A 26,936-nucleotide genomic window follows, 5' to 3' on the forward strand; every position below is an offset into this window, starting at 1 on the left:
AAATGGAAGGCAGTAATTGCTAATTGTACAAAACGACGTCTGGGAGCGTTTTTTGGGGAAGGACAGGGTCTACTATTGTCCCAAAGTATTTCCTCAACTATAGAAATCGTTTCCACGGGCTAGGTTAACTCCCTGGTACCACCGTCTCTCTTCTTGATACTCTTAGATATCAAGCTCTCGCAACTTCATAATGAAGATATTTAGTGTTTTAACCCCGGAGTTAAGGATTTAATGACATGAAACACAGCTTAGAGGGGGTCAGGGCATTAAATGTGTTCTCATGTCGAGATAATGAGCTTCTGTATTTCCTGTTCTATCCACAGAGCTTTTTCTTTATCTCTCTCTCAGCGTCGAGACAAACAGGAGTCCCAGAAGGAGGGAGATGGAGGGAGGGAGGGAGAGAGAGAGCGAGCGAGTGCGAGAGAGAGCAGAACACAGAGTAAGTCTTTTGAAAACAAAATAAAAGCGGGATTTTTTTTTTTAAATCAGAAGACGAGCAGAAAATTAAGTTAGAATTACGAGAGACTAGAGTTAGAAAATACCTTTGTAATGATTTTTACTTGCTGAGTTTTGTTATTATCACCATGAGTTTGATCTTATATCAATTTTTTTATTTTTAAGTATTGTATACAGTTTTGCAAAAGTAAATGGTTATGAAATTGAAATATTTAATATACATTTAAATGCAGGTTATTGGTCATGTTGTTGAATGTGCTTTGATGTGAGTTTTGCCCTGTTAAGACTCGCGCTCCCGTAGTCGGTGCTGCTTTTGGACAAATTTTGGGTTGGTTTCTTTAAGTGGAGTTACTACAAGTTACATTAAGCTTCAACGGAGCAGGATGGAGCAACAGTTTTTCAGACCGCAAATTGGAATTAACCGTGTTTGACTCTCTAGGAGCCTCGTCATTATTGGACAGCCATGCCCGTTGAAGTTGGACATGGTGGCGTACATGAGTCAGAACCCTTTACAACCTGCAAGAAGTGGCGAGGAAGGTTTATAACAAGCTGCCACTACATTGTCAGATATGTTGGTTATATTTCCTTCTTTCTTTCCTCTCCTGGTTTTACTCTTGTCCAATCATCGGTTCTGAATTATTCTGCACGTGTGAGTTAGAGCTGGGAAATATATCAATATTATATCGATATCGTGATATGAGACTAGATATCGTCTTAGATTTTGAATATCGTAATATGGCATAAGTGTTGTCTTTTCCTGGTTTTAAAGGCAGCATTACAGTAGAGTGATGTCATTTTCTGACCTTACCAGACTGTTGTAACTGTTCTATTATTTGCCTTTACCCACTTAGTCATTATATCCATATTACTGATGATTATCAATAATCTCATTGTGTAAATATTTTGTGAAAGCACCAATAGTCAACACTACAACATTGTTGCGGTATCGATATCGAGGTGTTTGGTCAAAAATATCGTGATATTTAAGTTTCTCCATATCGCCCAGCCCTAGTGCGAGTTGCGTTACGATTATGACTTACGATCATTCCTTCCTGAACAAACTAAAGCTGCTTTAAAAAGGAACCACAGCAGCACTGGTGTTATTTGGTTTTGTGTATGTTGAGACTGACCGTCACGCCGCTGTCGGTCTGCGTCTCTCTGTAGGTGAAGTTGCAGACGGCCCAGGCCAGGTAGTACGTGGACATGCGCGGCGTGCGGGCGAAGCGGTTGGTCACCCATCCGTCCTCGTCCGAAAGCGAGCTGCTCTCCACGGGCATGTTGGAGAGCGAGGTGTACTGCGGGTCGTGGCGCAGGGTGAGGGAGAACGTGGCCTTGTAGATGGGCTCGTCGAAGCAGGGGAAGGCCTTCCGGGCGTGGATGGGACTGAACTGGGTCACAGCCAGGTAACTGGGAGGGGACAAAAGAAAGGGAGCGGAGTTATTGTTAAATAAAAAAAGATGAATGAACTTTCAGAGGGGCTTCAAATTATTATTATTACATTATAACCTTTATATATATTCAGAGAGGGCCATTTAGAACAAGCTCTCTTTTCCAATGACTCCCTAATTACAGCACAAATAAAAAAAATAAAATAAAAAACAATCTAAAAAAAAATTACAGTACAAATAAATATGATCAGGGTCTAGGTTTTTTTTTTTTTTTTTTAACGTTTCTTCATTCGGATCCATTTGCAATCCACTCCAATTCTAAATAGATTTCTGTAGTTCAAACAACTCCGAATTGTAGTTGAGAACGTCAGTCATAATGGCCCACGTATTAAAATCGTCGGGTTTAAATCGGGCTCATAATTACAGTTAATGTGTCGGGCCGGGATCGGACACAACGTGCACAGGTTCGGGTAGGGTCGGGCTTGATTTTTTGGGCCCGATCTAAAGTTTACGTTACGCCGACCTCTTCAAGAAGCTGGGTGAAGGAATGAAAGAGGGACGCTGTGTTCACACGGTCCAACAAGTCCACCATCGCTGGTAAACTCGTATTTTGCACGGCTACATGTGAATGTGAATATTAGTTGAATATTCAGTTTCATTGGCCTATAAACAGCTTAGTTAGAATATCGTCTTTTTCGGAATAAGGGATAAAACCGGAATATTATGTGCATGTAAATGATGTGAGAGCGAATGGTTCAGGGAATGATGTCAGCATTGCAAACACCATCTATCCGAGTCCTTCACTCTTATATACGGCAAACAAACTCCCAACTGCCCATAAAATGACCCAGAAATGGGCCACTTTCAGCCCTGGTCGGACATTTACTAGATCTTGATTTGACTGGAGGTCAGGTTCATGTGTTGATCATAAATCACATCTGATGTTACAAAACCTCAGAGAAAAACTTAATGTTAGTTTGGCACATACCCCCCCTACCACTTGTGTGTGGAGATTAAATGAATGACAAACAGCTTTAGAGATGTTGGTAGGTGGATTTTGTTACCTTTGGGCAGAGTCAGGATAGCTGTTTGTCCCTGATTAGTCTTCATGCTAAGCTAAATGAGCCGGCTGCTGGCTGTAGCTTCATACTTAGTACAGACATGAGTGGTATTGATCATCTCAAGAGGCAACTACAGGATGTAAATGATGAAAAGTGGCACAGAGAGTCAGCCAGAAAAACTTAACTGTGCATCATCATGTCTTTGGCGTGACTAAAAAAATAGAAACGCACAGTGCGGACTCAGTAATGTTGATTATAAAACCGTTTCAAGTTTCAATTTGATTGCCTATGAATTCACTTTTCATTTGTTACAGGAAGATACGGTTACTCTCTTTTAAAAGTTATAGTTTCACTTTAAACCAGGTCCCCCTGGGTCCATTTGGTTCCAAGAAACTAACTTTGGGCCAGGTCCGCTTTACTTTCAGTCTAATTCGCTTCCTTTCTCTTGCCACAAACCCTCTCAGCGGAGACAGCGGTAGAGCAGCAACTCCCTTGCTCTGCGAGGTTAAAGTGAATGTTTTTGTCAAGGAGTCTGGTGGCTTTGACGAGAGCAGAGAAAACTGCTTCAGTTCCCCGCCGTAAAGGGCTGTCTGACAGCAAGGGAATGTAGTTAAAATATTCTAAACAGAGCTCACACTTAAACTGATATAGATGTTTTTAGGTGCGTTTAGCTGCTGCCCCCCCGTCCACAGCCGGACATTGCTTAGCGCTACAGCTACTCCAAACTGGGGGCGTACCGACCTCCATCTACTGTCGCTAACACACCGACTGTGGTGAAGTAGCTCATACAACCACACTTCAAACCATCTGAACTCTCTCCTTACAGAGTCCAGCCTGACTCCACTGACCGACAGATCAGATCTCATTATATTGACGAACAACACTTTGCTCCACATTTGGCCTTGAATCCAAATGATGGCTTTAAATGAAATGTCTAGTGAGGCAGAATTGCTGTAGCATTAAAATGGCCTATAAAGTGACCACTAATTCAATTCATCATATTCTCATGTTTGGCTTTAAATGCTCTCTGGCTCCGGGTCAAAGCTCCGACACGTCGAACTCTTCTGGAATAAATCCATAGAGAATATGTGATGCCGTCGTATGAAGCTGGGTTTTGTTTTAGTCCTTCAACATTTCAAAGCTATCAAAGGAGACATTTGAGGTGGAATCAGAGTTCAGAGGGTTGAAGGATGAGGATAATCCTCTGAAGTCGGCTGTCTGCAAGCAGAACTTTTTACGGGAAGACATTTTGACGTCTTCAGGTTTTCTCGTTCAGTGCGGAATAAAGGAGCGTCGACAGAAAGAGATAATCCAAAATAAACACGAGGACGTTTTCTGTTTCCTCCCGATTTCTTTAAGCCGAGTTGAATGTTTTCATATCGGAGCTTTGTTACGTGCGTCTGTCAGCTACTTGACAGAAACAGGATGAAATTAAAACTCCAGGAAATAATCCCTCTGAAAACTTTCTTTTTCTTTCTTGTGCATTTTTCTCCGGGTGTTTATGGAGGAAGAGATGAAAGGAATAAGAGTGGGAGGCGGAGGTGGAGAGGATGGGAGAAAGTACAGGTGGGGATTGGAAGAGAAGAGGAAGGGAAAGGGTGGAAGATGAAAGACCGAGAGAGAGAGAGGTGGCAACGAGGAGGAAAGAGGAAGAGGCAAATAAAGAGAGGCAATAAAAGTGAAGGAAAAGAAGGATGGGAGCAGAAAGGAGGAGGAGAAAAATATCAGAAGGCACCACAAAGAAAGCACTAATTCAAAACAGAGGAGGTATACTGGGGGAGGAAGATAAAGAGGAAGAATAGAGGCAGAGAAGAGCTGATGAGGGAGAAAGAGAAATGGGAGGAAGATGTGGAAGAGGATGATGAAAAGAAAGAGGAAGTTGAAGAAGAGAAGAACAAGAGGAGATGAGAGAGGAGGAGGAGAGAGTTGAAGGGGGAGAGGGGAATAAAAAAAGAGAAGGAAGAGGTGGACGAGAGATAGTGTACATGAAGAAGAAATAAGAAGAAAAGGGAAACTGAAAGGAGGTGTGGAGAGAGGATAATAAAGAATAAAGAGCGGGAAGAGAAGGAGGAAGAGTAAAGGAAGGAGAACAAAATAAGAGGCGAAGAAAAGGGACAAAAAGAAGAGGAGAGAAAGTTGAAGAAGTGTAAGAGAAAAAATATGAAAAAGAGGACAAGAGGAAGAGGGGAAAGGGAGTGAAGGGATAGGAGTAGGGTTGGGTACCGAAACCCGGTTCCACTATAGGAATCAGACCGGATTAGAACGCAAATTTTGGTTCTTCATTTTGGTTCCACTTAATGAGTCGACTGAAATATTTTCCCCTCCGTCGCTCCGAAACGGACGTAAAAATATCACCCTCTCTCTGTAGTCCACCGTAGCTACCGTAAATGTAGGCTACTTTTAAAATGGCATATTCTCCCTCTGGGCTCACCAAAACGGACTAAAAGCATATTAACCATTCACTGAACGTGATCACTGGAAAGCTATTACATCTTTGATGTCACTTTTCAGTTAACAATACCCAACCCTAGGTATGAGGAGGAGTTAGAAGAGTACTAGAAAGAGAAAGATGTTGACAGTAGAGATGGTGAGATGAAGAAATATGGAAATGAGAAGAGGAGAGAAAGAGGAGAACATAAAGGAAGGACTTTAGAGGAGGAAGAGGGGGAGAAGTAGAAGCAGATGAAAGCAGAGACGATATGTGAGGAAAAGAGGAAGGCAAAAAGGAGGAAGAAAAAGGGTAGGAGGCAGGGAAGCATTGGGAGGAGAGAGAAAGACCGACAAGATGATTGAGAGGATAAAGAGACGAGAACATCAAGGAAAGATTAAGAGGAGGAAGATGGGGGGAGGTAGAAAAAGGAGGAAAATGTGGACCTGTAAAAAAGGAGGAAGAGGAGGAATGGAGGTAGGAGGAATTGAATAGAAAGTGGAAGAGGTGGACAACCGAGGCAGTGAGAAGAAGAAAGAAATTGAAACGAGGTGTACAGAGATGATGATGGAGGGGAGAGAGGAGGGGGGGGAGGGAGAAACCGAATAATAAACAGAGGGCGAGCAAGGCAGACAGAAAGAGAGAGAGAATAATGGAGAAAGCCTGAGAGGGCCGAGATAAAGAGAGAATCTATTAGACGAGAGGATGAGTCTGTAACACACACAAAAAAAAAAAAAAAAAATTAACACACAGACACACACGCATACGACTTGACATCCTGCAGGTTGCCAACCGTCGTCGCTGCCAAGGTAACGCTTGTTGTCACAGTAGTCCTGATTGACAACCAAGCTGACAGCGTTTCCCCGGACAACCTCGACACAGAAAACACACACACACACACACACACACACACGTCTCCCGAATACCAAGAAGAGGAAAAAAAAGAGATTACATAATTTCCTGCTGTAAAGTTTGTCATTATCACAGAAGAGCAACACACACAAGTCATTGTCTGTGTGTTACAGTTCTATATCTCACACACACACACACACCACACCGACCTCTTCAAGCAACATCTCAAATTGCAAATCCCCATGTTCACATTGAAGAATGGGGTGGGTGTGTGTGTGTGTGTGTGTGTGTGTGTGTGTGTGGCTATAGTTTTACACAGGAAGCCAGTGAAGAGGCTGATTCATCATGTTTGGTGTAAAATATATAATATATGTGACTAATGGAGGGGAAGGGAGGAGGGGGGGTTAGATCAGATTTCAATTCTTCTTGTTTATTGATGGAGCGACGGAGAAGAAAGTAAGGATGTAGGAGATTGGGGGGGGGGGGGGGGAGAGAAAAGAAGGAAGGAGGAAATAAGGAGGTTGTTACTTTGCTTTCTGTTCCTCTCGGTGGGCCGTGACCCACAGCTGACCAATGAAAACAGCTTGACACTATTAACACTATGGTGGAACTAAACCAGGCACTTTATAAGTCACAGTAATTACGACCAGTTTGACACAATGTTCTAACATTCAGCAATTTTAGTTTTGCTTACAATAATAAGTAATCTTGATCTTAAAAAGGGTCTAAAATCGCCAGTGGTTGTTCCCAAAGAGTTGTTGCTCATGCAAGCAGCCCCATGAGGCATGCATTACACACAAGAAAAAAAAATCCACACATCCTTTAAGCCTGCAGACTCTTAAGTCTGGTTTAAGAAGCTGATTGTTTTTCCCAAGCAGCCAATTAAAATGTCAGGATAGCAATTATCTTAACCTTAAGTTTGGTTCTAAGTAGAGCTGTAAAGATTAATTGATTAATCGGTTAGTTGTCAAATATTAAACTGAAGTGCCAACTATTTTGATAATCGATTAATTGGTTTGAGTAATTTATGACAAAAAAAAGTAACAATTCTGATTCCAGCTTCTTAAAAGTGAATATGTTCTAGTTTCGTCACTATAATGTGACAATAAACTCAATATCTTTAACTATTGGGCTTTGAAAAACACGGAACATTTTTCACTATTTTATAAACCAAACAACTTATCGATCGAGATTAACCGTGGAGGAATAGACAATGAGAATAATCTTAAAGTTTTAGCGGTATTCCATCATACACCTGAGAGAAGTTTCCAGCGTGAGTATTGATCCGTCGGTGATATTAGATGAAATGTCAGGGGGACATCAAGGGCCATAAGGATTCATCCTTTATGTATAGTGATTTGAATGGCAATCCATCCAATAGTTGGTGAGATATTTCCCTCTGGACTGAAATGGGCGGACACTGCCGTCATTGCTAATTTCAGGCTCAGGTAAGATGGTCACAGGTGTGAAGCCCTCTGCTACACAGCACTTTCTGCTCCTCATCTGTGTGCCTGAGAACAAACACATTTATTAAGTCGCTTCAATTGACGGCCACGTTATATAGGTTACCCTCTGACACACACTAAGTGGGTGAGCGCAGTATTGATCTGAAACATCTCATCTCAACACTGGATGAATCTATCAGCGCGAGAGAGTCAAGAGAGTGAGCTGGTGATGAAGAGGAGTGAACTATCAGCTTCAAGAGACCGGAGCTAAAAACAGAGCGTTTCAGACTATCAGGTTATTCAGACAGACAGAATGAGGAAAATAATGTGTTGTTTTTTTTACTTTAAAGCATGTAAACATGTTCAAGCAGAAACCCAAATTACAAGAATGTACCTGAAAATGAGCATGTTGAAATGTAGACTCTTCATCAACCATCCCGTCTCTCTCGTTAACACTTCGACGACTTTGTTCCTCATCTGACTCTTCCTCGTTAGCGGCCTTACTAGTCCTCGTTAACTGTAAATTCCTTGCCTCGTTTAAAAAAAAAAAAAAACACAGCCTCTGTCTAATGAAAAGGTTCCTCACAGGATCTGGAGGGGGGGGGGTGTTTTAGGTTTCTGTCAGAAGTCTGTTCTAAAGCTCGCAGCTGGAACTTTTTTTTATCAACACTGAAACAAGGAGTCCGATTTTAATGTAAGATAAGATCAGACCAGATAAAGATAAGATATGCCTTTATCGTCTCCTACAGGAGAAATTCATCTCGGGCGTTCGAGAGAAACGAAATGGCGACACATCGCGCATAAACACACAATAAACATACAGTTAACCTACATAGAAACATAATCATACATTATCTCATCCAATGCTTCAATGGACATCTAATAAACCTCACACAAGCGCCCCCCCACCCCCCCTTACTCACAATCACAGAAGAACAGAAGAGAACCCACCACACATCGTATTGCACTTAATTTTGATAATTATTGCACATTTCCCGTTACCTCATGCTGTAGTCAGCTTCTGTACTGCACAATGCCCAATGGACAGTGTTCACAGCAGACATGTTGACTTGTCATAGTAGGAAAAGCACAGCTGAAATTGATAACCTTAACGATGGCTCAGTTCCATCAAGTGTCCCAGTAAGATATTTCAGAGAGTCAGCATGCACAATACCAGGGCCTCTCCTAAGTGGAATGCAGCCATCATTAATGAGTTTGAATACACCTGTGCTTTTCCTACTATGACATGCCAACATGTCTGCCGTTAAAAAGGTCTATTGCATAATACCTCTCCACCTGCATTTTTGGTTCATGTTTGCAGTCAACGGCTGAAGTTGAGTTTAGATCAGAGGGTGTGGAGATTAATACTAAGGATTCATTTACTCCTCCTGACATTAATATAGTCTCAGCCAGTCACATCGCTGGTCTCATTGGGCGCAAGCAGCTGAGCCAATCAGTGACACAGGACAACAAAATGTTGAAGCCGTTTATACGATCACGTCAATCTCAAATCTGTATCTCACGTCATGCATGGCCACGTCATATAACATGTGACTCCGTTTTCATCAGGATGCATTTCAAGAACAAAACGCAAAAAGCACTTTTGCTAAAAAAGAAAGTTGGAAAGGAGGCCGTGATGCACTGATGTAAAGTATTATTCAGTCACTGCTCCACATTTGCACAGTATGTATTTTGCATTTGTTGATAAAACCATCAGACTGGCAGTGACGTTGCAGGAGAAACAGCGCAAGGTCTAGGAACCATTTCCCACCGAGACACCAACAACTCTTTGTGCTGCTTCATTTGAATGACCCCCCAGCTGAGCACCGTGCACTCTGAGCGGGGCAACACAATACCACACCGATTCTAAGTCAGGACAGTACCTAACTGGCCGGGTGCCACCTGCGCTGGTTGTTGTGTCGCTGTATAATTCAGCCCCCCAAGACGTAGTTTTCCATCCATATTTTTTTCTGATGTTAAATGCAGCTAAAAATGAATCTAGAAAATAATCTGCGGAGAAATCGTGATGAAATAATAGTTGCAGTCCATGATTTGATCAACAAATCTGGTGACTTCAAAATCAACTTTGGCTTTAAAACTAGTTGTTGCTGGACTTCACTTGGCCCTTTTGGCTTGAATACCTTGATACTGCCACCAGGCAGGTGTTTGGTGTTTTATGCCCTCAGCGTCATCTTCCAGGCAGCGCTGCCTGGAATGCACTAGGATTAAGCAATGGTTGGGGTTAGGTTTTTGTGTTAAAACGTAAACAAAAAAAAAAAAAACATGTTCGGTTAAGTAAAACTGTTTAAAAGAGTACCAGAAATTAAGTCGGTTAAAAGGACCACTGGACAGGATAGACAGCGGGAAATTAAAACTTTAAATAAAAAGGTTACCTCCAGACAAGCCCTGGCATCTCTCCCGTAGACATTTATAAATAAAATATATACATATAGAATTATTTAAATAAGTAGCCCGGTATCATAATACTAAATAAATTCTGTCCCAGTATTTAAAAAGAATCTATATTAATCAACTTCAAAATAAATGCGTAAAAGGATAGTGATTTAATTAGGGCTGCAACTAACGATTTTAATAATTGATTAATCTGTCGATTATTTTTTCGATTAATCGGATAAAAAAAAAAAAAAAAAAAAAAAAAGCATTAATTTACATCAACTCAATACATACATACTTGTTTTAGTTAATAGTTGTGTAAAGGTAAGTAACCCAAATAGCAGATAGATGCAGAGAGACAGACACACAGACACACACTTACTAAATTATTACCATCATTGTAGTAAGTGCAAGTTAAGTTCATTTATACACCACACACTATTATATTTGTCAACAATAACTGATATGGGACAAAGCACATAATATATACATGACAACAGATTGAAAAATTAATGGGCCAAAAAAGGCGAGTGAATAAAACCGTGTCTTTAGTCTTGCAAACTGTACCCCCCCTGCTTTATTACTGTTATTACCGAGCTAACGCTAGCTTGTCATGCTAGTCAGCTGGATAACGAGTAAACAGCAGCACCAGAAGAGCTACTGGAGGGACGGTACGTTCCTCCCTTCAGACCGGAACAGAAGGAGGATAGTGTAGTGACTTTACCCTGCTGTTGAACTCCCTTCCTCCTCATCAAGGACTCCAACAGGTTTACGTTTTAGGTGCCGATACATCACCGTGGTGCGCCCGTGCCATGCCGTGTCGCTTTTGCTTAACTTGCAATTAACACGTTTGATTTATTTAGTGTGAAATGCTCCCACACCTTGGATGACTTAGGTCGTACTGATTTCTCTGCCTCCGCCGAGTGTTTCAGAACAACGTTACGGGTCTCTCCGGTCTCTCTCCGTATTTACTCTACCGCCGCTCTGCTCTTTTCTTTTATTTCGCTCCACGCTGCTCCTCTCTGCGCTCAACTAATTTTTTTTTTAATCTCCGCGACTGGGTTGCCTAATAGTTGCGCGACACAACGAATCGATAATTAAATTTGTTGCCAACTTTTGTAGTAATCGAATTTTATCGATTTTATCGATTCATTGTTGCAGCCCTAGATTTAATTAAATTAAACACATTCTAAAATACTGTCAGAATTACTTGCCCTTGAGTTTAAAAAAAATATATATAATCATACACAATTTAATATTAGTAAAAGTAAAAGTTAAGGTTAGGTGCCTTGAAGTAGACGTTGGGGGCTTAAAACACCATGGAGCCACCAGGCACATGGAGAAATAACGATGCTTCCATTTGTTGCTCATTTACTAAGCAAACAATTTCCATTTTAACTGTGACTGTGTGGAACCGACAGATTGTCGGCAGAGAAGATGATTCTGCATTAAATGTCTCAGAAGTGTCTAAACTTTTGCACGGCTCTTCTAGACTTTCCAAATGTTATCGAATCAAATTCTGATAGTGAAACTAGGCCTTCCGTGGGAAGAAGTTTGTGATGTTGGAAAAAAAAAAAAAACTATCCACTGATTTATAGACATCTCTTTCGCCATGTAAGTTTATGGGAAAATGCCTTTTTTGGGCCAGAGGGCATCATGTGACAGACACGGAAGTTGTATTTTCAATGTTTGGCCGCTATGTCAAATTGGATTCAAAGGCCGGTGCGCTCCCTGGAGGCCTGGTGGAAACGCACCACACCAACCCTGGTGCAGCTCCCTTGTTTACATTAGCTATTAGTATTGATGGGTCGGTCTTCATGCTGTCATGTGAGGTACAGAGACTGGACCATTTCAGACTGATTTCACTGGGAGACATCAGCAAACCGCAAACTGTGTGTGTGTGTGTGTGTACACACTAATTAATTCCCCCCCCCCCCTAGCATTTAATATCCAGACACTGTAGGCTGAGCTTAAGCAAATCTCACAGTGGAGTGTGTGTGTTTGTGTGTGTGTGTGTGTGTGTGTGTGTGTGTGTGTGTGTGTGTGTGTGTGTGTGTGTGTGTGTGTGTGTGTGTGTGTGTGTGTGTGTGTGTGTGTGTGTGTGTGTTAGCATTAGCCACACAGCTGCATTCAGCTAATCCTTAAACCAACAGTGATCTTTGTACACACACTTTTCAGCAGTGTATAATTTGGACAGTAGTGACGTGTAAATCTGACATTTTCAAAGCTTTTTTTTCTTGAAATAATGAGCTGTGTCTCTTTGCCTTGCTGGTTAGTCATCAGATTAACATATTTATGAACCCAGACTGGCACCTTTTTAAAAAGGGTTTTAGTCACATATACATATTTCCTTACTACTGTATGTGTAAGGAAACTATCTTATTTAGATGCATTTATTCCAGCAGTTAATATGCTCTCTAGGGCTGCTAACCTGACTCCGCCAGATGGATTGCTTCACATTGGCTCGGCATATCCATCTGGGAACTTTCCGTTGGAGAACTTTTGGGAAGGGGCGGAATACTGGTTATTTGATTGGATGAACAATCTGTCTATCACCTATGTTGGTGATAGACGGGCCAAATCAACCAATCAGATCCACGAAGCGTATGAAAATACAACCACAAGCCCGCCCCTGCCGCTGTAGGCAAAGCATAGCTCGTAAGCTCAGCATGCAAGCAACATGTCGGTAAAGGAGATTTGCCTTTTGTGTAGCGAGAATTTAGGAATAAAAGACACCATTTCAGGTTCCCGGACCATATTCCAAAAGAAGGATCCAAGAGAAAAAAAAGCATTAGTGAGCGGCTAACAGAATTAGGGCTACCGCTGGCTGATAATACTGGTTAGCTGATTGGATAAACCATCGGTCTATCACCTCCTAACCCACCTCAAAACCAACGCTGATTGGACCGGTCATTTGGCTAACGGCTCCAAATTTTTTCTGCCTCAAGATGCCAGACTGATCTGCGAGTGGAAAACTGGAGCTCGCCAGATCAGGACGGTCTCACGAGGCTATAGGGCTGCAACAACGAATCGATAAAATCGATAAAATTCGATTACTAAAAAAAGTTGGCAACGAATTTAATTATCGATTCGTTGTGTCGTGCAACTATTACACCACCTAGTCGCGGAGATAAAAAAAAATTTAGCGCAGAGAGGAGCAGCGTGGAGCGAAATAAAAGAAAAAAAAGAGCAGAGCGGGGGTAGAGTAAATACGGAGAGAGACCGGAGAGACCCGTAATGTTGTTCTGAAACACTCGGCGGAGGCAGAGAAATCAGTACGACCTAAGTCATCCGAGGTGTGGGAGCATTTCACACTAAATAAATCAAAAACGTGTTAATTGCAAGATAAACAAAAGCGACACGGCATGGCACGGGCGCACCACGGTGATGAGTCGGCACCTAAAACGTAAACATGTTGGAGTCCTTGATGAGGAGGAAGGGAGTTCAACAGCAGGGTAAAGTCACTACACTATCCTCCTTCTGTTCCGTTCTGAAGGGAGGAACGTACCGTCCCTCCAGTAGCTCTTCTGGTGCTGCTGTTTACTCGTTATCCAGCTGACTAGCATGACAAGCTAGCGTTAGCTCGGTAATAACAGTAATAAAGCAGGGGTGGTACAGTTTGCAAGACTAAAGACAGTTTTATTCACTCGCCTTTTTTGGCCCATTCATTTTTCAATCTATTGTCATGTATATATTATGTGCTTTGTCCCATATCAGTTATTGTTGACAAATATAATAGTGTGTGGTGTATAAATGAACTTAACTTGCACTTACTACAAAGATGGTAATAATTTAATGAATAAGTGTGTCTGTGTGTCTGTCTCTGCTATTTGGGTTACTTACCTTTACACAACTATTAACTAAAACAACAAGTATGTATGTATTGAGTTGATGTCTGAATTCTTGCACATGCCAAAACAAAGCTAGCATTCATTCTGCTATCGAATATCTTTCTCTCACGTAGAGTCTCTCTTACCCAACGTTTGAGGAATCTGTTTAGTGCACAACGTCGACTGTAACCATTCAACTTTAACTAGCAGGTTGTTCTGTTGTGATCGAGCTCTGCTGGTCAATCAGCTGCTGTATTGATCCAACATTGATCCAAACAGCAGCTACCAGTGAATATGGGACCACTGGTGCTGAACACATACCGAGGCCAAACCTGATCGCTGAGGAGTTACCGTTTTAAAGTGTTCTCTTAATAGTGGGACCGAAAAACTCCTTTTATTAACCTTCCTGGACCATTTGTATGCACACATATTAAATTACACATTGTCTCACACCTATCTTCTGCTTATTTTATCATCTGCTAATTACGTCTGCTTCTGTATTCATTTCATAAGTTAAAACACACTTGAATGTAATGTAATTACTAACAAGATCTGAATCCGAGGAAGCCATTTAAAGATAATGCAAGAAAGCCATGTCAATAGCAGGAAGTAACAGGAAATATCAAGTCAATGGAAATAAGTCTTATTTGATGGATCACACATGCCTGGTTAAGGTTTTAGGATGTTTCGTTTTGCAGGATTTGAGTTCCAACAGAATTTGAATCATAAAAGTTTTCAAACACAACTTTATCTCACAGAATCATTCTAAAGTCAAGACTTTTGTACAAAAAATATGGTTTTAAAAACAATCAAACACAACAGGATGCAAGTTATATGGACCAGTGTCACGTATACAATGTCAATGCAAAACTTAATCTATCAAGAGTATTTTAAAAAAAATGTCTGTCTAAAATAAAGTAATAAAGTAATAAAATGTCATTAATTTGAAAGTGAAACAGAGGACATACTTCCCTTTGAATAAATGTAACTATTTCAATTCCACCTAACATGACCTGGTTGGTTAAAATGCAGTGTTATTTCTTTGTTTTTGTAATCCGTCATAGCTATCAGCCTGCTGACAATCTGAACTGTACAAACTGTCCTGCTCTGTTCATCGATCCGTCACATTATCGCTTACCGACTCTCAGCGGTTTGGTGATTGGTGGAAGGTTAACTCTCTGCACAACCGAACGACGCCACGTCACTGCTGCCTGGCTGGAACTAATTACAAGAACTCCTTAGAAGAGACGTTGATGCTAAAACAAATCTGGAGCAGCATTTTGAAAGCTCAGTGTTGGTTGACTAAACGATTAGTCAATCTTTAGAAAATGTCGTCTGCATTGTTCTCAGTTTTTCTCCAGCAAAAAACAGGAAACATTATCAAGCTCCAGTTCTCTAAATATTACACAGGAACCATTTCATCAGAGAAATCCATAAATGTCATCATTTTGCTAATGACAGTCGTTAAAAAGGGTCTCCAAAATCTGCAGGAAATATTCGACACAAAAATCACACCTCTTGCAAAATGACTTATTGCAGAGCTTCAATTTTCGTGTTTTACACTATGTTGCAACGTTTCGGTACTAGACCATCTTCTTGCCTGAAGAAGATCTAGTACCAAAAATGTCCTACTCAAACTTTATATTGTTTGCAAGATAGACCGTGTGTGGAAGTTTCTTTGCAACTTTTGACCTGCTTCCCCCTTTGACGCACCGGTCTCATGTTTTACACTATAAAATGAATGGTAAATGGACTGCATTCATATAGCGCTTTTTTAGCCTTAGTGACCACTCAAAGCATAGGTGGCAGAGGATAGAATGAAAAGTGCCACCTGCTCATCAGCAGCGATCTACATTCACAGCAGTTTGGGGTTCAGTATCTTGCCCAAGGACACTTCGACATGGGTTGCTGTGGCTCAAAAGGTAGAGTGGGTGCCCCTCGACCACAAGGTTGGCGGATCAATCCCTCCGGCCACATGTCAAAGTGTCCCTGAGCAAGACGCTGAACCCCAAGTTGCCAAGTTGCTTGTATAGCTGTCCACTGCTCCTAATACTTTGGATGGGTTAAATGCAGTAATAGAATTTCACCACATTGTACTGTGTGTATGTGATGATTAAGAATATGGGCCAGGGATTGAACTACCGACCTTCTGATTAGTGGCTGACCACTCTACCTCCAATTTGTATAGATCTGATCACGCTGATGTTTGTTCACATGTTCATTTTTGAATGATCAGTTTGGTTTTTTGGTTATTTGATGCAAAAAAACGGGGTGAAACGTCATGATTGACAGCTGGGATTGACTCGTAATTGCTCAGGCGGGGTGTATAAGCGAATCACTACTGCGCGGACTCAGACTTCAAAAATTACAAGATGGCAGCGCCCGAATCTGGAATATTTTCATTGGGTGGAAGTAAAAAAGCATCGTCCATCTTTATAAATTTATAAAGTCTAGTGCTAAACGCTGTGTGTTGGGGCTCCGTTAGGGCCCCCCCCCCACCACTACTTCCAGGCAATCAGAAACGAGTAAATACACCGAATATAATACAGAATTACTGTACGTTTAAGGACTTCAAAGATGAAAGGTTTCAGCATGGGAGAGTCCTCATATGGTCATAACTTTACTTTGTCCAATTATGAGCGAGCTCTTCAATTAACTAAAACTTTGTTCCACTTATTGCAGAAACAGGCGATTGAATGTTCTGTCGCCGTGGTAACACACAGCCTCGCAGAGATGGGAGGCCACACAGCCAAAAAGTCATGCATGAAATAATAAATGTATCAGCACACAGTCTGTTTCCCATCAGCACCGTGGGGGAAGAAATCTGATGTGACAACAACTCTGGAGCACAGGCTTATGGGAAATTCATAAGGAGGGAGGGTGTGTGTGTGTGTGTGTGGTTTGATAAGTGGAACACACACACACATTGAGCAGTGTGTTTGAGTTAATCAATGTTGTGGATGTGAAGCTCTGACCTTTTCTAGTCAAACCACCTGCTGCTGGAGAAGAAAGGAGTGTTTCTGCGTTTCTGTGTGTGTGTGTGTGTGTGTGTGTGTGTGTGTGTGTGTGTGTGTGTGTGTGTACCGTTTCTCTCTGTGCAGGGTGTACGAGCTCCTGAAGAAGCCCAGCAGCTCGTCCTCGATGGCGGCGTCGAAGCTCACGTTCAGCCGGTAAACTCTCATCGGCTTCAGCTCGCGGTGCAGAACCACGACGTACATCTGATTGGCCGGAAAGGCGAAGTGGCGGTGGATGCGCATGGCTCCGCCCCCGGGCCTGTTGGCGGGACGGCCGCCGGCGCCGCCCTCTGCTGTGACGGACACCCGGTTCACCTGAAGGGAGGTAGAGGAGGAACATTAGGATAGGATCGATATAAAATATACAAGACATTCTTAGATCGTTTTTATATTGTCACATCGCCCAGCCCTAACATGAATATTTTATTCCATTTCTTCAAATGGATCTTCCTTATTTCTATTCCTAAAATCCTTTTAAAAGCTACAAGTACTTCTTCCTCCTCTGCAAATCATTAAAATAATGACAATTTGTCATCATTAAGCAAAAAAGGGTGAACTGAGGTTTGAAGAAAACCAGTGGAACTACCCTCTGAAATGAGCAGCAGTGCATGATGGGAACATGCCCGACAACAGTAGGTACCATTAGGAGCCTCTGGGTCTCTGTTGTCAAACAACAGCGATAATCAGCCAATCAAACAGTGAGCGTGTGCGTCTGTATCGGTTTGTGTGAATGTGCGTTTGTTCTTTGATGAATGAAGTGATCGATACGAACAGAGAGCCTGGGGACACAGACAGGACACGTTGGCTATTAAAAGGATGTTTTTCAAGGGTTTTCTGGTGAGTCAGCAAACGCAGCGCCACGCTCTGTGATGCCTTCAAATGCTCCACTCAACCAAAATGCTTTTTAATTGGGTTTGTTTGTTGACCGCTTCGACTTGTCAGCTCAATTTGTCACCGTCAGACATTTTAACGGCCCGTCATGGTTCCCGTTTGTATACTGAATCTTTAATAACGTGTCTTATTGTGATCAAATCTGTCTGGTCAGTCATGTGAGAGCCACCGAGGACTCTACAAGTTGATTTTCACTCAACGTAAACTGGAACCAATCATTGCCCTAGGGTAAAGGAAATCAGTCTAAGAACTGATGATACGTTTTGGCTCAGCAGGAATTGTTAAAGACCAGTTCATCCTAAAATTAAAAATACATATTTCCCCTCTTACCCTTATCAATCTAGATAGTTTAGGTGCGAGTTGCCCAGTGTTGGAGATATCGGCCGTAGAGATGTCCGTCTTCTCTCCAGTATAATGGAACTAGATGCCGCTCGACTTGTTGTGCTCAAAGCGCCAAAAACGTACAGTTGAAAAACTCAACAGCAATGTCTCTTTCCAGAAATCAGCCAAGGAGAACGCCATTAATGTTTACATCACAAGCCTCTCATCCACGAGTACCCTTCCTTCTGTGTGGTGATAAAGTTGGCGGGGTAGTTTGGTAGAAAGAAAATAGTTCCTACATGAAACTGCTCCCAACCAGGTCTGTGGATTATTTTCAGTAAGCGGGTCATGATTTCTGGAAAGAGACCTTGCTGTTGAGTTTATCAAATGTATTTATGTCACTTTAAAAGGTCCCATGTCAGGAAAATTTCTCTTTATGAGATTTTTTAACATTAATATGAGTTCCCCCAGCCTGTCTATGGTCCCCCAGTGGAATTTGGCCAACCCATGAGAGAGAGACATCATGGCTTTCAAACGAGAAAAGTGGCAGTTGGTCAAGGCCACACCCCCACCCTCCACCTTGCCCCTCCCACTCTCCTCCTCAATAGCTTCAGATGCAGAAATGGCACATCCTAAGGAAAGCTCATAGTGGGACTGGCTCTAGTGGCTGGAATTCTGCACCAAAGCTGAATTTCGGGAAAGAGACTTCAGATACAGTATTAGGGGACCACTAAGGTCTATATAAAAGAGACTTCAGATACAGTATTAGGGGACCACTAAGGTCTATATAAAAGAGACTTCAGATACAGTATTAGGGGACCACTAAGGTCTATATAAAAGAGACTTCAGATACAGTATTAGGGGACCACTAAGGTCTATATAAAAGAGACTTCAGATACAGTATTAGGGGACCACTAAGGTCTATATAAAAGAGACTTCAGATACAGTATTAGGGGACCACTAAGGTCTATATAAAAGAGACTTCAGATACAGTATTAGGGGACCACTAAGGTCTATATAAAAGCATCCAAAGAGCACCATGTCATGGGACCTTTAAGCTCCAGAAGCCAAGTGCCATCTAGTTCCATTATATTGGAGAGAAGGCCGATATCTCCAACACTGGGCAACTCACACCTAAACTACCTAGACTGATAAAAAGCACAACAGGTAAGAGAATACATGTGTCTTTGTTTTTGGGGTGAGCAGTCACTGGTTTGTAGTTCATGTAATAAAACAAGAAAACTATCACCATGATGCTTTTGGCCCATTTCTACTTTAGTTTTCTTGAATGTCGAATGGATTTTTCATTGACACTGAGAATAAAGCGTTCCTTGCAGGATCATTTTTTTTTCTCCTCTTTCTACCAGCAGGTTTTATTTTTAGCCTTTTTTCTTTTGGCCTTTTTATTAACAAAGAAAAATTGTCATGCACTGATATCTTAGGAGGCCTGCCTGGCACCCAACAACACCTCTTAATTCACAGTGCGCTCGCATACGAACATAAAAGGGGCTGCAGGGCTTTTAATTGGCCTCTGCCCAAATTAGACAGATTTTCCTCCTCTCACATTAGCAGAGTTGACCGGCCTGAAACATCACGTTGCTCAGGAGTTTCTCTGAGGCACTCTCTCTCATCTCAAATATTTGGCTGAAACAGCAACTTTGATGGTTAATTAGGAAATCTCTGAGGCCAAATCTGGAAATAAACACTTTGTTAGAGAGCGGCTTGTTTTTCCATTGCAGAGAGGAGATCTCAGGATGCAAACAAGGAGCTTTGTTTTGAAAGAATCATCGGGAAAGTTGTCAAACTGTTTGCATCCACTGGCAGCGATGTGCCCGTCTCTGAAAGGGGGGCAAGCTTTAGAGCGGGTATGGAGGTTAGTTCTCAATCACTTTCATATACTACAGCTACAACACCAACTGAAGAAGGTAGTGCATCCAGTGATTCCAAAAATAGGCACTTTGGTCCACGAGTAGGAGGTTCAGGGGTTGGGTAAAAGAGGGTCAACAATATCCAACACCTGAGTGTCATCTCAAAAAACATTTTTCTACACAGAGACATCTTTTTTTTTTTTTTTTTTTTTTTTAATACATCGGCACTTTCTGCACTTCATAAAACTGATCTTTTTGTGACTAAAGTCAAATAGAGCTGCAACGATTAGTTAACTAATCGCTTGGTTGATTGACAGAAAAATAATCCATTATTTGTTAAAGTAATTGTAGGAGCCACATACTGTATGTTGCTTATGGGCTCTTTATTGATTATTATATTGTGCACTTATATTGTAGGTGGCCAGTGCAAGCCAGCGGGCAATCAGACAGCCGGGCAGGAAGTGAAACAGCATGAGCATCCAGTCAATTTACCAAAAGACACCCCCCCAATATCGTATGTCTTCTCTACAACATCATAGACGATGAGAGATTCATCTTGGAGGTGGAAAAACATAATACGACACTACAGATCAGCACCAGAAAAGAGAAGGCATGGAGTTTAATTACAGGAGCGCTTGGAATGGAAGGTAGATACTAGCTTAATAAACATGGTTGTTCTGTAAAGTACTTGTAGAGACAATAAAATCTAAGTCGGGCAGGCAAGACGCTCCACTGTGGTATGGCGCGTGGCGGAGGACGGAACAAAACCGCTGCACAGATGGAACGCAGACGCGCCCGGTGGAAAATCCGGGTGATGGTTCGGTCACGCTAGCGGCACCGACATTTCAGAAAGAACTTGAGGGATTTCAATGGAAGTTCCACGATTAGGAGATTTGCTGACAAATCGAATATAAATAAATGAATGCATTGCTTTCATGTAAAGCTGAACTTTGGTGACGTTTGACACAAGAAATCGGGCTCTTGTCCACTTGCAAACTTGACCATTCAATTTTATATAACCCCAATAGAGCTTTCCTCTTTGTACCAACGTTCCCCACTGCATAGGCTTGCTTTGCCAGACCCTCCTCCAAAGCACGCTAGAGGAGAGTCTGGCTACTCCACATTCGGGGATGGGAGGAAAACGTGCTCTGGTTTAATGGCATTTCTTTAAACCAATCTCAATCGTCTTGGGCGGTGCTAAACACAGGAGAAAAGCCGCGGTGCCGCTGCAAAATAGCTTTTTTTGTGGAACATGTGTAACTTTAAAAGTTGTCGTTAAACAGAAAACTCAGATTGGACAGATAGTCTAGCTAGCTGTCTGGATTGACACTGCAGAGATTTGAGAAAAGGTTAACCATAGTCCTCATAAGGAGTTTAAAATGCCAACATAAAAGGAAGCCCAAGGCAACAGATATCCGGCTGAAATGAGTGAAATTCGGCAGATTTTCCAGCACAAGCGGAGCAATCCCAAAAGTGGAACGTCAAGGATAGACTGCCCAGTGCACGACATCACCTTACTCGCAAACAATTTTGCAAAGATTGCCTGAATATATTTTGCGATGAGGTCATGAATCTGAATCAGGCTTTGTAGATAATGATTGCATACATTGGTGTCTCACAGATATCACTATGATGTCATACGTTCAAGATAATTGAAGTTTACCAAAGATTTCTACAGATTTCTGCCCATACAGGCCACCGTACCTCAAGGCGGTCAGTGTGCAGCACGATGAATCTTGTGGCGTTGACGCACTCCAGCTCGATGCTGACCTCTCCGGAGAAAGTGAAGTTGTCCATGTAGACGGCGAGCCCCAGGTCGTAGTGCCGCGGCCTCAACGAGCCCGGCAGCCTCAAATTCCTCCACGGCTGGACCGCCTCGTCGTCACCCCTCTCCCCCGTCCTCTCACCTCTGCTCCCGTTCAACTTGGCCGACCCTCCAGTGCCTCGCGAGCCGGACTCGCCCGTCGCTCCATCGCGATCTCGTCCGCCGCACTCCTCGAAGCGGATGCTGAGCACCACAGCCACCGCCGTGACGATGATGAGGGTGAGGATGGAGAGGGCGAAGCCCAGCACCAGCCGTTTGTGCACGGTGATGTGGCGCTCGGTGGTTCGAGGCCGGACCACCACCGACTCTGCCCACTGGTCCGAGAGGCCGCGGCCATTCCGCATGGCGCCCGGGCTGCTGTCGTTTAGTCCCATTTAGCGCTCACTCCACCGACAAAGAAATGTCCTCGAGGTTCGGGCTCAGAAACAAGTGCATGGATGCTCGGGTTTGATTCCAGCTCGTTTACACACGATTCAATGTGAAAAGGAGCCGTCTGGGTTTTGATCCTTCCAAAGCTCGGTCTGTCAAAGCTCCAGTCTGCGCTGCAGTTAATATTTCTGAAAAGCTGAACTCCGACCTCGCCGCTGCTTGACCCTTATTAACGTCCTTGAGCTGTGGCTCGAGATGGAAAACCCACACTGCGGCACGTTTTACATTTCAGGCAACAAGACTGACAAACTAGAAAGGATGAGATGGTCGTGTGCGTTTTGGTTTTGCGGTGAGGAGAAGAAAAAAAAAAAAATCAATGCTGTATGGCTCGATTTCAAGTTCTAGAGGAGTCTGAGGAGGAGGAGGGGGGATGCTGTTGAGGATGTGGCTATACAGTGAGCGTATCATCCATAGGCTTTCACTGGGAATCAGCTGGGTAAGCTAAACTCTAAACCACCACAGATAGAAGTGTTAGACTGAGAATAAAGCCGCGTTAAGACCGTTTATGATGGTGACCAACCTGAAGTCACACTTTAGCTGGATTTGCTCACAGAGTATTCATTAAAATCACTTCTGGATGATGGAATTTCTCATTTTGAGCTTCAGAATCGGTCAGTTGATCTACATGCAATCGAGACAGAGATCCTGAACCAAAGCCTAAACTAACACAGGAGATTTAAAGCAGCAGGTTACGGTCTCCAGGTTGTTGTAAAGTTAATTGCTTCAGAGTTAAAGCTCTTCCAAAACTGCAATCAAGCATAAATAAACCCCGATCTGACTATTATGGGATTATGATGCAGTGGGAGATGAAAAGGCCTTACAGACCATTAAGGCCAATATTAGGGGCCACAGATGCACGACAAGACGAGTATCTCCACAATATTTTAGGATTACAGTTCAGTTTTCCTGTAGAATATTAAAAGGCTGATTTTCAGGTTAATTGACATAAAACATCACCAGTTGAAGGGTTTGAGTATGTCTCTTTGTCAGAATTTAAGTTAAAATGAGCGTTTATGACGTTTTAAATGCTTTTTTTCGTGAACTTCTCCAGAAAAAAGATGGTGTCTCATAGAAGTAGCTTAATAACTCTCTCACTGCAGCCTCGCGCTATGGCTCTCTCCCTCTCTCTCTCTCTCTCTCTCTCTTGAGGGGGTTAAGTGGATAATTTACGGCCAGCATGTGGGTTTATTTCACCGTGGAGGAGATAATTCACTCGGGTTCTAAACCGGGTCTAAACGAGCCCTGCTTTACAGTTCGTGAGGCTGATGATGATGGATGAAAAATTGATTCAATATGATTAATAGGCTACCCCGGAATAACGATTCGGTGGATCCCAATCGGAGGGGAAACCGAACAGAAAACGGGAGAAATAGGCGGGGTTTTTTATCCGTTAAAACTCCAACAATTAACCCGTCCCCTTAATGAGATCAGTCAGTTATTACTGATGAACGTTATCCGCCCGTTAACGGTCCGCGAGGAAGTCTAAGATCCAGATCAACTCCTCCGGTAACTTCTCTTCTCTCGCCCACGTTGGGAGGCGGTGAGCCCCGGGTGGGTTTCTCCCGGTGGTCGGTCCCTTGGGTTCAGGGAACCCCCGAGAAGAGCCACGCTTTTCTGTTAAAGCAGTTGTTCCTCTGAACTCCGCGGTGAGCACCTGCTTTATAGGCCAGCCGTTCTTCTTCTATTTCTATTGCTTTCTCCAGTAGGCTAACGGGGGAGGGGGCTGGGGTTACCGTCGGTCAGCAAACCGTCAAGTCCACCCGGGACTGTCCGGGGATCCGTTACACTACCGTGAGAAATCCGTGATACACATCAGATGTCAGTTTAAAACACAAATAACCCCCGTTATGGAGTTGTTGGCTGTTAAACGTCAGAAATCCGTTATTTATCAGTTTAACCACCGGGAATCCGTTAGGCTACAACAAACACCTGGGGATCATTTTCAAAACGTCACTTATCAGTTCAAACACACAAGTCATTTTAAACACCGGATGATCAGGTAAGAAAAAAGAAAAAAGGTGTCCTTAAGTAACGTTAGAGATTGGTTAAAGACACCGGCGATCAGTTTCTGTAGCCTACCGGGGACAGGTTAGAAAGAGATCATTGAAAGCGCCGTCAGTGATCCTTTTATAGCCTCGCAATAGGCTATTCCCCTTCAAAAACCACCCGATCCGTCTCCATGAAGTCCAAAGTAGAAATGAACCGTGTCAGGCGGATTATCCCGGGTTAACGCCGGGCACGGGCCCCTCCGGTGCTCCGTTATGAAACCGGATCCTCCAACTTTTTTAGCCTACGGAGAGCTGCTGCTCCTGGCTTTGTCCCTCCTCTCCCGGTGGTGATGAGGATTATGATGATGATGCACGGTGATGAAGATGATAATGAAGCTCTCCTGTTAGCATCCCTCCATCCGCAGAAGAGGACGGCGAAGGTGGTGGTGAGGAAGAGGAGTCTCGTGCCGCCCGTTCAGCAGTGAGTCCGCTCGCGGTGTGCGTTTCTGTTTGAGAACGAGCTGCTGCTCTAACCGAGAGGAACGCGCTGAGAGAGAGAGAGAGAGAGAGAGAGAGAGAGAGAGAGAGAGAGAGAGAGAGAGAGAGAGAGAGAGAGAGCTGTCTGGTTGAATGAAAGCTGCACCCATCCAACTTTATTCAAATCTATATTAGTATTCTCTCTCGGGATTTTATTCCAAACCAGACAAAAGAAAATTAATGATGAAAGACAAGTCTCTCTCACGCACACACTTTGTAAATGTCTCTAAATGAATGCTTCTGATGAGGTTAGCTTTTTATTAGTCTTTCATTTCCAGTGGTTCTCAGAGATTCTGTATTTTAGTTTTTAAACTTTTTGTGCTCATCACTGCATGCACAGAATACAAAAAAGGACGTAAACGAACATTTTTTGGTATAGCTTTTGACAAAATGAACATTGCTTGTCAGCAGGCTAGTGATTAACTTCTTATCTTGTTAATAGGGTTGGGTATTGTTTGGGTTTTTCCCGATACCGGTGCTAAAACGAAACTTTCAAAACGGTGCCGGTGCCTTAACCGATGCTTTTGAAAAGATTTAAAAAGAAAAAAAAAAAAAAAAAAAAAAAAAAAAAAAAAAAAGGAGCACAAAACGAACGGCTTGTTTATTGCTAAGACCATATGGTCAAAATTAAATGATTTATTAAAAATGTAATGACAATAACTTAACTTATTTCACTTATTTCGTTTCGGAGCATCAGAGGGCAGCGCTGGCATTTCATTGGCACCGAAATCCGTATTAGGCTTACTATTCGGTCCGGTAGATACCGGTTGTTAAGGCACCGGTGCGGTGTTAGCACCAGATGTCGGTACCCAACCCTACTTATTAAAAGCACTTTTATTTATTATTAGCATTTAAAATGTCCATGCTGATCTTAAAGTGTCTGTAAGATTGTAAATACTGTATTTTGTTGCTGGATGTATAAAAACACGTCAAAACCGGGGTCTGAAAAGTGAAGCCAAGTGCCTTAAACCTGCAGTCTTTGTGAGGGCCAGCAGGGGGCGACTCCACTAGATGCAAAAAGAAGTGAGATTGAGAAAATTAACCTACTTTACACTTGTTTTATTACCTCAGTAAACATTTTCGTAATGAGTTTATGGTATTGATCGCTAGTTACGAGTCTTCTCAAACAGCATGATCATTTTCTAAATTATGGTCCCATTTAGAGTAAAATAGACGATAAAGCAGGGTCTGATTTAGGGGCGGGGCAACCTTGTGATTGACAAGCCGCTACCATGGGTTCTCTTAGTCAGATCCACCCCTAGCTCCTCCTCAACTCCGCCCTCTCTGCCAACTATGGTCACTTCTGGCTCCATAAAACCAAGACGGCGATGGCCATCATGCCCTCCACAAACCAATGGGTGACGTTACGTTACGGTAGCTACGTCCACTTCTTTCATACAGTCTATGGTTCTCAAACACATTCAAATAAATGCCACTAAACAGCCTGGAGGAGCTGGAAGGAAACATGCTAATGCTAACATGTTTTGTTTCCATCATCTGTAGGGTCGGGATCTTTTTGGTTAACCAATTAACCCTCATGTTGTCTTCTGGTCAAGTTTGACCCATTTTCAAAGTTTCTATAGCAGAAATTTTAGTTTCTTTCAACCTAATTGCCCAAAAGTAACACGGCTGGTTTCTCGAAACGCTCCTCACAAGTCAAATTAAGGATCAGTTCTTTTTTTTATTGACTTTTAGGTGTTTTACTCATTTTATATTCATTATTCTGACTTAACTTTATTATTATTTGTTATTATTGTCATTATCCATAAACATCTTCTGATCTTAAATATTAGTCAAAATAATTCATACATTCAGTTTTTTTAACTAAAAAATTATATATAATGTCATATAGGCTAAATGAGCTTTATTGACCATACATTCCAAAAGAAATTGTAAAAATAGTGGAAATAAGTTGTTGTTAGTGTATAATGATGGTACTGGGAAGAAAAAAAAAAAATATTGAGTTTTGGTTTTTTTAAAGCAGCAAAAACATGTTCATTTTTTGACCCAGAAGGAGAACACAAGGGTTAAACACGTTTTCTGTCTGTGGTATTAAAGCGTGTTTGGTCGCGTGTTGAAGTCAGGTGTCCCCCAGCTGTTACCAAGGTGACACTGACAAACCTCCAGCTCATCAACATTATTGCCGCCAGATGTTTGATTGGCTATTGACACAACCTGCCAAGCATTTGATTGGCTATCAAGTGAGCCA

At 42.4% G+C, this 26,936-nt stretch overlaps 1 protein-coding gene across 4 annotated transcripts in view; it reads right to left on the bottom strand.

Annotated features, from left to right (window-relative positions):
- Positions 1-26,936, bottom strand: part of LOC114550090 (thyrotropin-releasing hormone-degrading ectoenzyme) — a 229,183-nt gene that overhangs the window by 192,023 nt on the left and 10,224 nt on the right. For 2 of the 4 annotated variants that reach the window (XM_028570595.1, XM_028570596.1), the window contains exons 1-3: positions 21,653-22,147; positions 16,939-17,183; positions 1,587-1,863 (exon numbers count right to left, since the gene is read on the bottom strand). In XM_028570595.1, the coding sequence (XP_028426396.1) occupies positions 1,587-1,863; positions 16,939-17,183; positions 21,653-22,147 (1,017 nt within the window). Of the gene's footprint in view, positions 1-1,586; positions 1,864-16,938; positions 17,184-21,652; positions 22,148-26,936 lie in introns of those variants that run through there. The other 2 variants (XM_028570598.1, XM_028570597.1) reach the window with 1 other exon arrangement.

Source organism: Perca flavescens, chromosome 23 (assembly GCF_004354835.1).
Source record: "Perca flavescens isolate YP-PL-M2 chromosome 23, PFLA_1.0, whole genome shotgun sequence".
NCBI lineage: Eukaryota > Metazoa > Chordata > Actinopteri > Perciformes > Percidae > Perca > Perca flavescens.